At 37.2% G+C, this 11,373-nt stretch overlaps 1 protein-coding gene across 1 annotated transcript; it reads left to right on the top strand.

Moving 5' to 3' along the window:
• Positions 1-9,568: 9,568 nt before the first annotated feature.
• Positions 9,569-10,054, top strand: LOC141651727 (uncharacterized). The gene has a single exon (XM_074459428.1). It carries the CDS (start codon positions 9,569-9,571, stop codon positions 10,052-10,054), a length of 486 nt encoding a protein of 161 aa, XP_074315529.1.
• Positions 10,055-11,373: the final 1,319 nt, after the last annotated feature.

The following is an 11,373-nucleotide window of genomic DNA, read 5'->3' as shown; positions in this document are numbered from 1 at the left end:
TGTTAATTAAATTAACTCGGAAAAACTAACCCGGTCTTGCATGCAACAACCATAATGCTCTGATACCACTTGTTGTAAAATCATATTTTAAATATCACATATTTTGGTTTAAAGTTTTAGTCATAAAAACTTAAAGATCTTATGCATGCGAAACTAGAATAAGAGTAAGGAAAAATCGTTTCATACCATATGAATATTTCGGCCTAATGGGCACAAATGAAGTCTCCTACCTCACTTGTTCTTGATCTTTCCATATATTAGGATGATCCTCCAAAGAACTCAAGTATAGAAGTCACTCCTCTTGATTGCACCCAAGATTATCTCTTATCCCCACTAAATAATATTAGCTAGATATTAGTTTAGTAGTTTACCTTAAAATTGATTACTAACACTCATATATTACATTAATAATTTTAGTAATCTTTTATGAACAATTTGAATCAAAAATCTCATGTTTTGATGAAGAAAAGGATGAGCATGTGAGAGAGGGTGACTTTTGCATGTGTATGAACACAAGTGAATTTTAAGAGAATAAAATTCTCTCTTCTATCCTCACAAAACCGGTGGAGGGAGTATATGGAGACCAATGCATGGTCTTTTCTTTTACTTTTGTTCTTATTAAGTAAAGTAGGTGTAAGACTACCCTACATTATAGGTAATCATAGTGTTTTATTTATCCATTAAACAAAATACCCACTCACCCATACTACCTCCAATATTTCGGTCAAATGAGATAAAATGGACCTCCATATTATTTTGTCAATTTGTCACTTGTCACACAATATGTCACATGTAGTATGATACATGTTATTAATTAATTTGATGCATATTTATCACATAAATATTATTTCATGAATTAATTAAATTACGTACAACAAATTGACTAGTGATACTTGATCACATAAATAAAATGGGTCATTTAATTATAATTCACAACATCTTATAATTATAAATAACCATTCATTCTTATCTCTATTGTTTCTCAAACAATAAACAATTTTAGTAACACGACATTTCAATTACTAAAATAAATCTTATTTAATCCCATTACAATAAGATATCAATATTCTCTCTCACAAATGAATTGTTCAATTTCAAGGAATTGATCAACTTGTATCGTCATACAATTAATCAACTTTACAGATAAGGGCATCATCCTTTAGGTGTGACGTTAAGGGATCAACTGACCACCACCGTCCCACGACAATAACGTCAAACTCTAGCAAGCCAATCGTTACCGATTAATGTTGATCAGTTGACTATAAAATGAATCATTCCTTACGTATTCTTAAAATGAGATTTAAACATGTGATCAATATGATCGACAATTTTGATCGCATTATTGTCGGAGGACACATATTCCAACAGCAACAACCGTGTTGCTCTGATACCACTTGTTGAAAATCATATTTTACATATCACATATTTTAGTATAAAGTTTTAGTCATAAAAACTTAAGGATCTTATGCATGCAAAACTTTCGAAATTAGTAAGAAGAAATCGTCTCCTTACCATATGATATTTTGGTTTCAAGGTCACAAGATAGGACTCCTTCTTAGTCTTATTCTTGAGCTACCCATAATAGGATGATCTTCCAAGAGTGCTCCAAATCTTCAAGCTCCATAGTAGGAACTTCTCCTAAGGATTGTACCAAGGTAATCCCTCTTAATTCATATACTAATTTTGTACTAGAAACTAGAATATGAGTCCTTAAATTATAACTAATATTATGATTTACTACTTCTAGTAAGATAGATTAATATTAGAGATTTAGGAACAAGTTATGCATAAAACAATTTTATGAGAGAGGAAGAGAGAAATATTTTGCATGAGAAAATTAGAATGAATAATGAGGAAAAACTCCTTCACCCACATGTAGTAAAGGGCACGGTTTTTCCACACATAGGGAGCCAAAATTCACTTCTCAATTTTGCTTTTAGTCTTCACAAGAAGGGCTAGGTATAGGTCTAGATTAAGCATGCTTTATTTGTCATCATTATGTCCTTAAGCATGCATTAAACTAATGACAAAAATCATCACCCACTAACCCTTGTCCAACCGGTTTTCCTCATATTAGGAGACCTCCATTTTAACTTTGTCAATTGTAAAATGTAATTTGGTAGGTCATGTAACATGTTACATGTCCTAATTAGTTTTAATGCATATTTAACTAATTAAATATCAATTTTCAATTAATAAATTACATTTAACAAATTGACTAGTAATTCTTGATTACAAGCACTTAAAATGGGTCATGTTAATTTAATCTACAACATTTTGTAATTACAATTAACCATTTATTCTTATCCCAAATTGTTTCGTAAACAACAATCAATTTAGTAATATAACACTTAAATTACTAAATTAAATCTTATTTAATCACATTACAGTAAGATATAAAACTTCTCTCTTATAAATAAAATTTGTTCAATTTAAGGAATTAATTAACTTGTATCATTATACAATTAATTAATTAATCAATTAAGAGTGTCACCCTAGATGTATGACCTTAAGGGATCAACTGATCACCACCGTCACACGACAGTAATGTCAAACTCTAGTCAGCCAATCATTACTGATTAATGTGGATCAGTTGACAATAAAATGTTAACAATCCCTTGTGTATTCTTAATATGAGATTTAAACATATGATCGCATTATTGTCGAGGACACATACTCCAACAGTTCCCACCCGATTGCCTCAATTTATGATGCAAGCATGAATCCATGAACAACTTAGCCCAATCCGGAATACCCACGCCCTCGAGGAGCATGGTCCACAAATAAAGCTTGACCGCTTCACTTACCTTGGTAGGTTCCCCAACGGCCGTGAAAAGGGTTATAATGAGACAGGCTATTACTCGGAAGGGGGGGGGGGGGTTGTGAGGGCGGAAATTTTGTCATCCTTGGTGGTAGAGGTGTTATTCGTTAGTGCATTCCAAAATTCCTCGGTGGTGCGCTTTCTTGACATAATTGGTTCCGGGTTTTTGGTGATTATCAAGATATCCCTCACTTGTGAAAGGGTGCACTCGTACCATTTTTTATGGAGTCTAAACTTGTAATAATCCGTATTTTATTTCATAGTTTATATTTATATTTATGTGAGTAGTCGTAAATAAATAATAAGATGAATAAATATTAAGTGGAATAATAAATAATTAGTTGTAATCGTAAAAGAAAAGAAGTAAAATAAATTAAGCAAATAAGACGGAGTGGAGACCACGGGTTGGACCGTGTGTGAGGAGCTGTGTGGGGCCACGGTGGAACCAAGGAAGAAAGGTGGTATTTGGTTTGGGTGTTACCTATGCTTTAAGATATTTTTATTATTTTATTATAAAAAGGACTTTTCTAGAACCTTCCTACTTCTCCTACTAACTTATATAAATACCAACCATATGCCTCACAATTATAATTATTCTTCTTCTAAAACTCAAATACAATTGTGAGGAGAGCTTTTGTGAGACAACTTTAAGACAGAGCTTTTTACCTTGGGATAATTAATTGTGGTAAGATATTTAATCATCTAATATCAATTGTTTACGTTTGACCTTGACCCGTATTATGGCCGTTGACCGAGCCGTGGTGGCTGTTGACCTGCAGGTTGACTGACCACCGTCGGTTGGCCGTGTGATTGTGGGATTGTTTGTGGCGTTTTGCGGGATTTGTTTTAGGTAGTTTATATCTTAAATTTATTAATAAGATTAGTAAATAATTATACATAATTCAATTATTGTTTAGGTGGTGAATTTATTGAAGAGGCTTTTTGATTAATTACTTAATTGAGAAGATTTGCTAAGAGGTAGGTTAACTACTCAACTTTACTATATTGGTAATAGGAGAATTGTTGAAAGATGGATTATTGTTGCAATTGTTGTCTTGAGCACATCGTCGTAATTGTTGTCTTGAGCATATTATTATGATTGTTGTCTTATCATATTTTTATCTTGTTGGTTGGTTTTCTGTTGTTGATTGGTTATGAAAGAGATTGGCATTGAGATTGATATTGCTATTGAGATTATTTGGTCGGTCAGGCACGTGGATGTGTAAGTGTCGTGGTCCTGAACGTATGATGGTCGGACAGGCATGGAGGCGTGAGGAGTGGGCCATGGACCTCAGCAGTACACCGTGTGGTGTCGGATTGGAATTCATCGTATGGTGTGTGTGTGTGTGGCACGGTCAAGCCGTGTATGTGCCGTGTGTGTGTGCCGTGTGTGTATGAGCACGACGGTCTCGGTTTGGATCGTTGATTGTGTTGCAGGCTAACGTATTACCATTATTGTTATTGTTGTTTGGTTATCCTACTCAACCTCGTGGTTGACTGTGTATTCGTGAACACCTGTGATGAACCATAATGGGGGAGCAGATTGATTTCAGGTTAGCTTGTGAGAAGTGCTGGATGCTTAGAGGGGAGCTTTGGGACGAGATCACTTGAGTCTAGAGATCGCCTTAATTAGTATTCAGACACTATTTATTTAATTCCTCTATAGTTGTTGGAAGTACTTAATAATATTTATTTCTCAAGTTGGATGTTTGTAATAAACCTTCTTGAGGCACTTTAATAATAATATATCATCTTAAAGTACTTTTGTATTGTTTGTCTTTTATACTTACTACCTCAGGCAACTGAGATGGTGACACCTTTATTTATTTGGGAATGTCTTGCTAAAGGCTCTTAAATAAATGAGGGTGTTACAAAGTGGTATCAGAGCGAACAATCCTAAGGCCTAAACAAATGAATTTAATGAACTTAGGATGAGTCTAATAAAATGAACCTGGGGTAGAAACTGTTTAGGAGCCCATTTTCTAGGTTAGGGAGACGTCCTTGAACTGGCCCTTTTCAGTTTTGAGCCGGTCACCTCGAGGAAGGATAAAGAGAGAGAGAAGGGTAGTTAGCGTGGATGCTTTACCTTAAGGGTCTAATTGTATCCTGAAGTTGCGAGAAGTACTAATTTTATTTGCAGGAGGAGAACAAAAGCTAAGAAATTTTGAGACGGATAGAGATAATAGGTGTGTGGCCTATGTAATGGCAGTATGATGATTGAAATTTATTTTGAGCGTGTTCTAATTCACAGCATGATTACACATGGAAACTTTCTTGAAATATCATAAATGGCATGAGATGGAGAAATATGAATAATAGATTATTGCATCTTCACATGAATTGATTGTATATATGTGAATTACATGTTTAGTAAATTTTATGTCTAGAGATATGCGGAATGTATTGCCCTGAGCATGTAGACATAGAATTATGAGATCGCGAGAATTAAAGACTAAACATGTATCAAAAATAATTGTGAAAGGAGATAAAGAAGGTAGTGAGGCCGTGTATGCCGTGATGTCGTGGTTGGTCGGGCAAGGCCAGCTCGATCAATCACACATTCTTTTGTATGCAGGAAATTTTATCTTCTACCTAATACCCAAAACTTCTTAGAAAGGAAACTTATGTTTCTTATTTTATCTTATTAGAACCCAAATGGCACCCAAGAAAGCTGCATCCACAACTATGACTCAGGAAGAGATCGATAGGCTCATTGCAACCAATGATGCGCTGACTGCTGCTTTACAATCAAAGACTACGACAAAGGATCCTGCCAAGATGAGTGCTGCTATTTCTCGTCATAACCCAATGAAGTATGATGGACTTGGTGAACCGTCATTGCTGGGAGATTGGTGTAGGGAGTTTGACAATTTTTTCGAAGTCTTGAACTGTCCTGAGGAATTGCAAGTAGATCAAGCTGCTCACTACTTGAAGGAAAAGGCTGGGTTATGGTGGAACCGCAATAAGGCAGGGATTAGAGAGGCATGGAAGGAGAGTGATGAACCATTTGTCTCATGGAAAGGATTTAAGGATACCTTGAGAGGCACGTTTGTACCTGAACACGTTAGGAGTAAGATGAGGTCGGAGTTTGATTCATTCAAAAGGACAGAGGAGATGACCAAAGAAGATTATCATAACAGATTCATAGAGTTAGCTGAGTATGTGTCGGATTTGAATTATGGAGAGGAGGTGTTGGCTTTAAGGTTTGAGAAGGGTTCAACTATGCGTATCAAGAAGAGGTTGGCAGCTGGAGAACCAAGTACCGTAGAGAAAATATACCAAAGAGCGGGACATGCTAAGAGAATTGCCGACATGGTGAAGGAGGAAAATAAAGACAAGGGTAGAAAGAGAAAGGTTGAGGCTACAAGTGAAGGGACTGGAGGAAACAAGAAGTAGAATTTCAATCAACACTGTTTGTTTTCTTCCGGTGGAGCCGTGAGTGGAGGCGGTTTCGGCGTGGTAGGATGACAAGCGGCGCGAGTGGTACGAAGAGACCACAGTGCTATGGATGCGGAAAGTTTGGTTACAAGATTGTAGAGTGTAGGATTACTGCGAGAAGGAATAGCATGAATAATATGAATGGAGGATTTGGTAGTGGAACATTTAATGGATTTAAAACACCAGCGCCTAGCTATGGAAGCAATCGTTTTAATGGATTGTGGAATAATCAAAGAAGCTATAACAATAGCAATAACTTTCAGAATCGCGTTAACAATAGCCAAGGCAACGGAAATGGAGAGAACCAGAATGGCACCGGGAAGCAAGGAGTGGCGTCGACATCTACGGTGCAGGGTGGTGTGAAGAACAGTGGCAAGTCGTTTATGATCGGAAAAGAGGCAGCTGAGGGAGATCCTCATGTGGTTTCTGGTACTTTTCTAACCAACTCTAAGCCATCTTATGTTTTATTTGATTCTGGAGCAACCCATTCATTTATATCTAGTGACCATGCTAAAGTGGTGGGATTCGATGACCCAGTAGTAATTAAAGATAAAGTAACAATACCTTCTAGGGAATCGATAATATGCACCAAAATTTTTAGGAATATGAATATCCTTATAGGTGAAGTTTTATTTCCTATGGATTTAATAGAATTTCCGTTAGGAGGTTTTGAGATTATTTTGGGAATGGATTGGTTGAGTAGAAATAGAGCTTTTATAGATTGTTATCAAAAGAAAGTATCTTTGAAAGGACCAAAAGGGGTAAGAGTGTCCTATAGGGGGATTTGTGGTAACCCAAGGTGAGACTTATATCAACAGTTACCTTGAAGTCTTGTTTGAGGAAGGGAGGAGAGTTGATTTTGTGCCACGTGTGGGACACGCATAAGGCGGTAAAAGGCGCGGATGAAATTCCAGTGGTGAGTGAGTTTCAGGATGTGTTTCCAGAAGAAATTCCAGGTTTACCTCCGAAGAGAGATGTGGACTTTAATATTGAGCTTAAACCAGGGACTGGACCTATTTCTTAAGCACCTTACAGAATGGGACCTAAGGAGTTAGAGGAGTTGAAGAAGCAGTTGGAGGAATTGCTAGAAAAGGGTTATATAAGACCAAGTGTGTCACCCTGGGGAGCGCCAGTTTTATTTGTTAAGAAGAAGGATGGGAGTTTGAGATTGTGCATAGATTATAGAGAGCTGAATAATGTGACAATTAAGAATAGATATCCTTTGCCCAGAATTGACGATTTATTTGATCAGTCGAGTGGAGCTGGAGCTTTCTCTAAGATTAACTTAAGGTCGGGATACCATCAGTTGAGAGTTAAGGAGGAGGATGTACCTAAAACTACCTTTAGGACTAGGTATGGGCATTACGAGGTTGTAGTTATGCCTTTTGGTTTGACTAATGCACTTGCAGTATTTATGGATTTGATGAATAGAGTGTTTAGTCCTTACCTTGATTAGTTTGTAGTAGTCTTTATTGATGACATATTGGTGTACTCTAATAACAAGGAGGAGCATGAGAAGCATTTAAGAATTGTTTTGCAAACCTTGAGGGAGAATGATTTATATGCTAAGTTGAGTAAGTGTGAGTTTTGGTTGGATAAAGTAGCATTTTTGGGACACGTAGTTTCAAAGGAGGGAGTGTCGGTTGATCCAGGGAAGATCGAAGCAGTGTCTAATTGGGAGAAACCAAAGAACGTGGCGGATGTGCGAAGTTTTCTTGGATTAGCTGGCTACTACAGGAGGTTTGTGAAGGATTTCTCTAAGTTAGCTAAGCCTTTGACTGCGTTGATGAGAAAGGAGAATAGGTTTAAGTGGGATGAGAGTTATGAAATGACTTTTCTAACCTTGAAGGAGCGTTTGACCACAACACCTATATTAGCTTTACCAGAAGGGAGTGAGGATTTCGAGGTGTATACCGATGCTTCGAAAAACGGTTTGGGATGTGCGCTAATGCAAAGAGGGAAAGTAATCGCCTATGCTTCAAGACAGTTGAGATCGTATGAAGAGAATTATCCAACGCACGATCTGGAGCTAGGGGCGGTCGTGTTTACTCTTAAGTTGTGGAGGCATTATTTATATGGAGCTACTTTTAAGGTATTTTCTGATCATAAGAGCCTTAAGTATATTTACACTCAGAAGGAGCTTAATATGAGACAAAGGAGGTGGATAGAATTGATTGGAGATTATGATATGGAGATAGTTTACCATGAGAGAAAGGATAATGTAGTAGCAGATGCCTTGAGTAGGAAGTCGGTTCATGCCTTATGTTTAGCTATGTCGCGGGTTAAGTTGTAAGATGAATTAAGAGAAATGGAAATTTGTGTAATAAGGAAAGGGGATTCAGTTGGAGATTTGACGGTTGAACCAGAACTGTATGTGGAAATCCGAGAGAAGCAGAAAGGAGATCCGAAGTTGGAAAAGTGGCGTGCGGCCATAGAGGAGGGCGTGCCGTCACGATTTGTTGTAGGGATAGTGGGTGGTTTGAGATTCGATAGAAGGTGGTGTGTACCTGATGACGAGGAATTGAAAAGAAAGATTTTGTCTGAAGCACACTCTACACCATATTTTGTGCATCCTGGAGGAGATAAGCTGTATAAGGATTTGAAGAAAACGTCTTGGTGGCCAGGAATGAAAAAGGAAGTTGCTGAGTTTGTTTCAAGATGTTTGGTTTGCCAAAGGGTGAAAAGTGAGCATAAGAGACCACAAGGGAAAGTACAATCTTTGGATGTGCCTGAATAGAAGTGGGAGAGTATTTCTATGGATTTTATTGTTGGTTTACCTCGTACTCAGAAGGGCAATAATATGATTTGGGTGATAGTAGATCGTTTGACTAAGACAGGGCACTTTATTCTAATGAAGAATTCTTGGAGTAAGGCTGAGTTAGCTAGAGCATATGTTAAGAATATCGTGAGGTTACACGGAATTCCTAAAGATATTGTTTCTGATCGTGATTCGAGGTTTATCTCTAAGTTTTGGCAAGAATTGCAGGAGTGTATGGGTACGACTTTGAAAATGAGCACTGCATTTCATCCAGCTACTGATGGATAGACAGAGAGAACTATTCAGACCTTAATGGACATGTTGAGGGCTTGTATTTTTGAATTTGGAGGATCATGGGAAGAGAGGTTGGATTTAATAGAATTTTCTTATAACAATAGTTATCATGCTATATTGGTATGGCACCATTTGAAGCTTTGTATGGGAGGAAGTGTAGGAGTCCAGTTTGTTGGGACGATGTCACTGAAGCCGTGACATTGGGTCCTGAATTGATTCAGCAGATGATTGAGCAAGTGCATGTGATTAGAGAAAAGATGAGAGCTGCACAAGATCGACAAAAGAGTTATGCAGACCTGAAGAGGAGTGAGATTGAGTTTGCCGTAGGAGACAAGGTATTGTTAAAAGTATCACCAATGAAGGGGGTGATGAGGTTTGGTAAGAGAGGAAAGTTGAGTCAAAAGTACATTGGACCTTATGAGATTTTAGATAGAATTGGTGAAGTGGCATATCGTCTTGCACTTCCACCAGCTTTGGCAAGAGTTCATAATATTTTTCATGTTTCACAATTAAGGAAGTATGTGAGTGATCCTACTCATGTGTTAGAAGTTGAGACAGTCGAGTTAGATGAGAATTTGTCTTATGAGGAGGTGGCTAAGGAGATTTTAGACAGAAAGGTGCGGAAAACTAGAAATAGTGAGGTCGTTTTGATGAAAGTTTTATGGTCTAATCATAATGTGGATGAAGCTACATGGGAGGTCGAAGACGAGATAAAACAGAAGTATCCTCATTTGTTTGTATAAGGTATGTTAGTTACGAGGACGTAACTCTTTATTTTACATAGGAAGGATATAACACCACGTTAATTTGTGATCATTTGTATTAGTAATTTATCTAAATCTGTATTCGTTCATAAATTGTTTGGTTGGTTGAGTAGTAAGGAGCGGTGAACTTCGGGACAAGTTCTTTTTAAGGTGGGAAGACTGTAATACTCCGTATTTTATTTAATAGTTTATATTTATATTTATGTGAGCAGTCGTAAATAAATAATAAGATGAATAAATATTAAGTGGAATAATAAATAATTAGTTGTAGTCGTAAAAGAAAAGAAGTAAAATAAAATAAGCAAATAAGACAGAGTGGGGACCACGGGTTGGACCGTGTGTGAGGAGCCGTGTGGGGCCACGGTGGGACCAAGGAAGGAAGGTGGTATTTGGTTTTGGTGTTACCTATGCTTTAAGATATTTTTATTATTTTATTATAAAAAGGACTTTCCTATAACCTTCCTACTTCTCCTACCAACTTAAATAAATACCAACCATATGCCTCACAATTATAATTATTCTTCTTCTAAAACTCAAATACAATTGTGAGGAGAGCTTTTGTGAGACAACTTTAAGACGAAGCTTTTCACTTTGCGATAATTAATTGTGGTAAGATATATAATCATCTAATATCAATTGTTTACGTTTGACCTTGACCCGTATTATGGCCGTTGACCGTGACCGTTGACCGAGCCGTGGCGGCGGGTTGGCCGTGTGATTGAGGGATTGTTTGTGGCGTTTTGCGGGATTTGTTTTGGGTAGTTTACATCTTAAATTTATTAATAAGATTAGTCAATAATTATTCATAATTCAATATTTTTTAGGTGGTGAATTTATTGAAGAGGCTTTTTGATTAATTGCTTAATCGAGAAGATTTGCTAAGAGGTAGGTTAACTACTCAACTTTACTATATTGGTAATAGGAGAATTGTTGAAAGATGGATTATTGTTGAAGTTGTTGTCTTGAGCACATCGTTGTAATTATTGTCTTGAGCATATTATTATCATTGTTGTCTTATGATCATATTATTATCTTGTTGGTTGATTTTCAGTTGTTGATTGGTTATGAAAGAGATTGGCATTGAGATTGATATTGCTATTGAGATTATTTGGCCGGTCAGGCACAGGGATGTGTAAGTGTCGTGGTCCTGTACGTATGATGGTCAGACAGGCATGATGGCGTAAGGAGTGGGCCATGGACCTGAGCAGTACACCGTGTGATGTCGGATTGGAATTCACCGTATGGTGCGTGTGTGTAGCGCGGTCAAGCAATGTGTGTATGCCGTGTGTGTGTGCCGT

This window comes from Silene latifolia, chromosome 4 (assembly GCF_048544455.1).
Source record: "Silene latifolia isolate original U9 population chromosome 4, ASM4854445v1, whole genome shotgun sequence".
NCBI classification, from domain to species: Eukaryota; Viridiplantae; Streptophyta; class Magnoliopsida; order Caryophyllales; family Caryophyllaceae; genus Silene; species Silene latifolia.
This window is presented reverse-complemented; position numbering and strand designations above follow the sequence as displayed.

What these genes read in the sequence shown, in the direction of transcription:
- LOC141651727 (XM_074459428.1), top strand. Translation starts at nt 9,569, where the DNA reads ATGAGAGCTGCACAAGATCGACAAAAGAGTTATGCAGACCTGAAGAGG.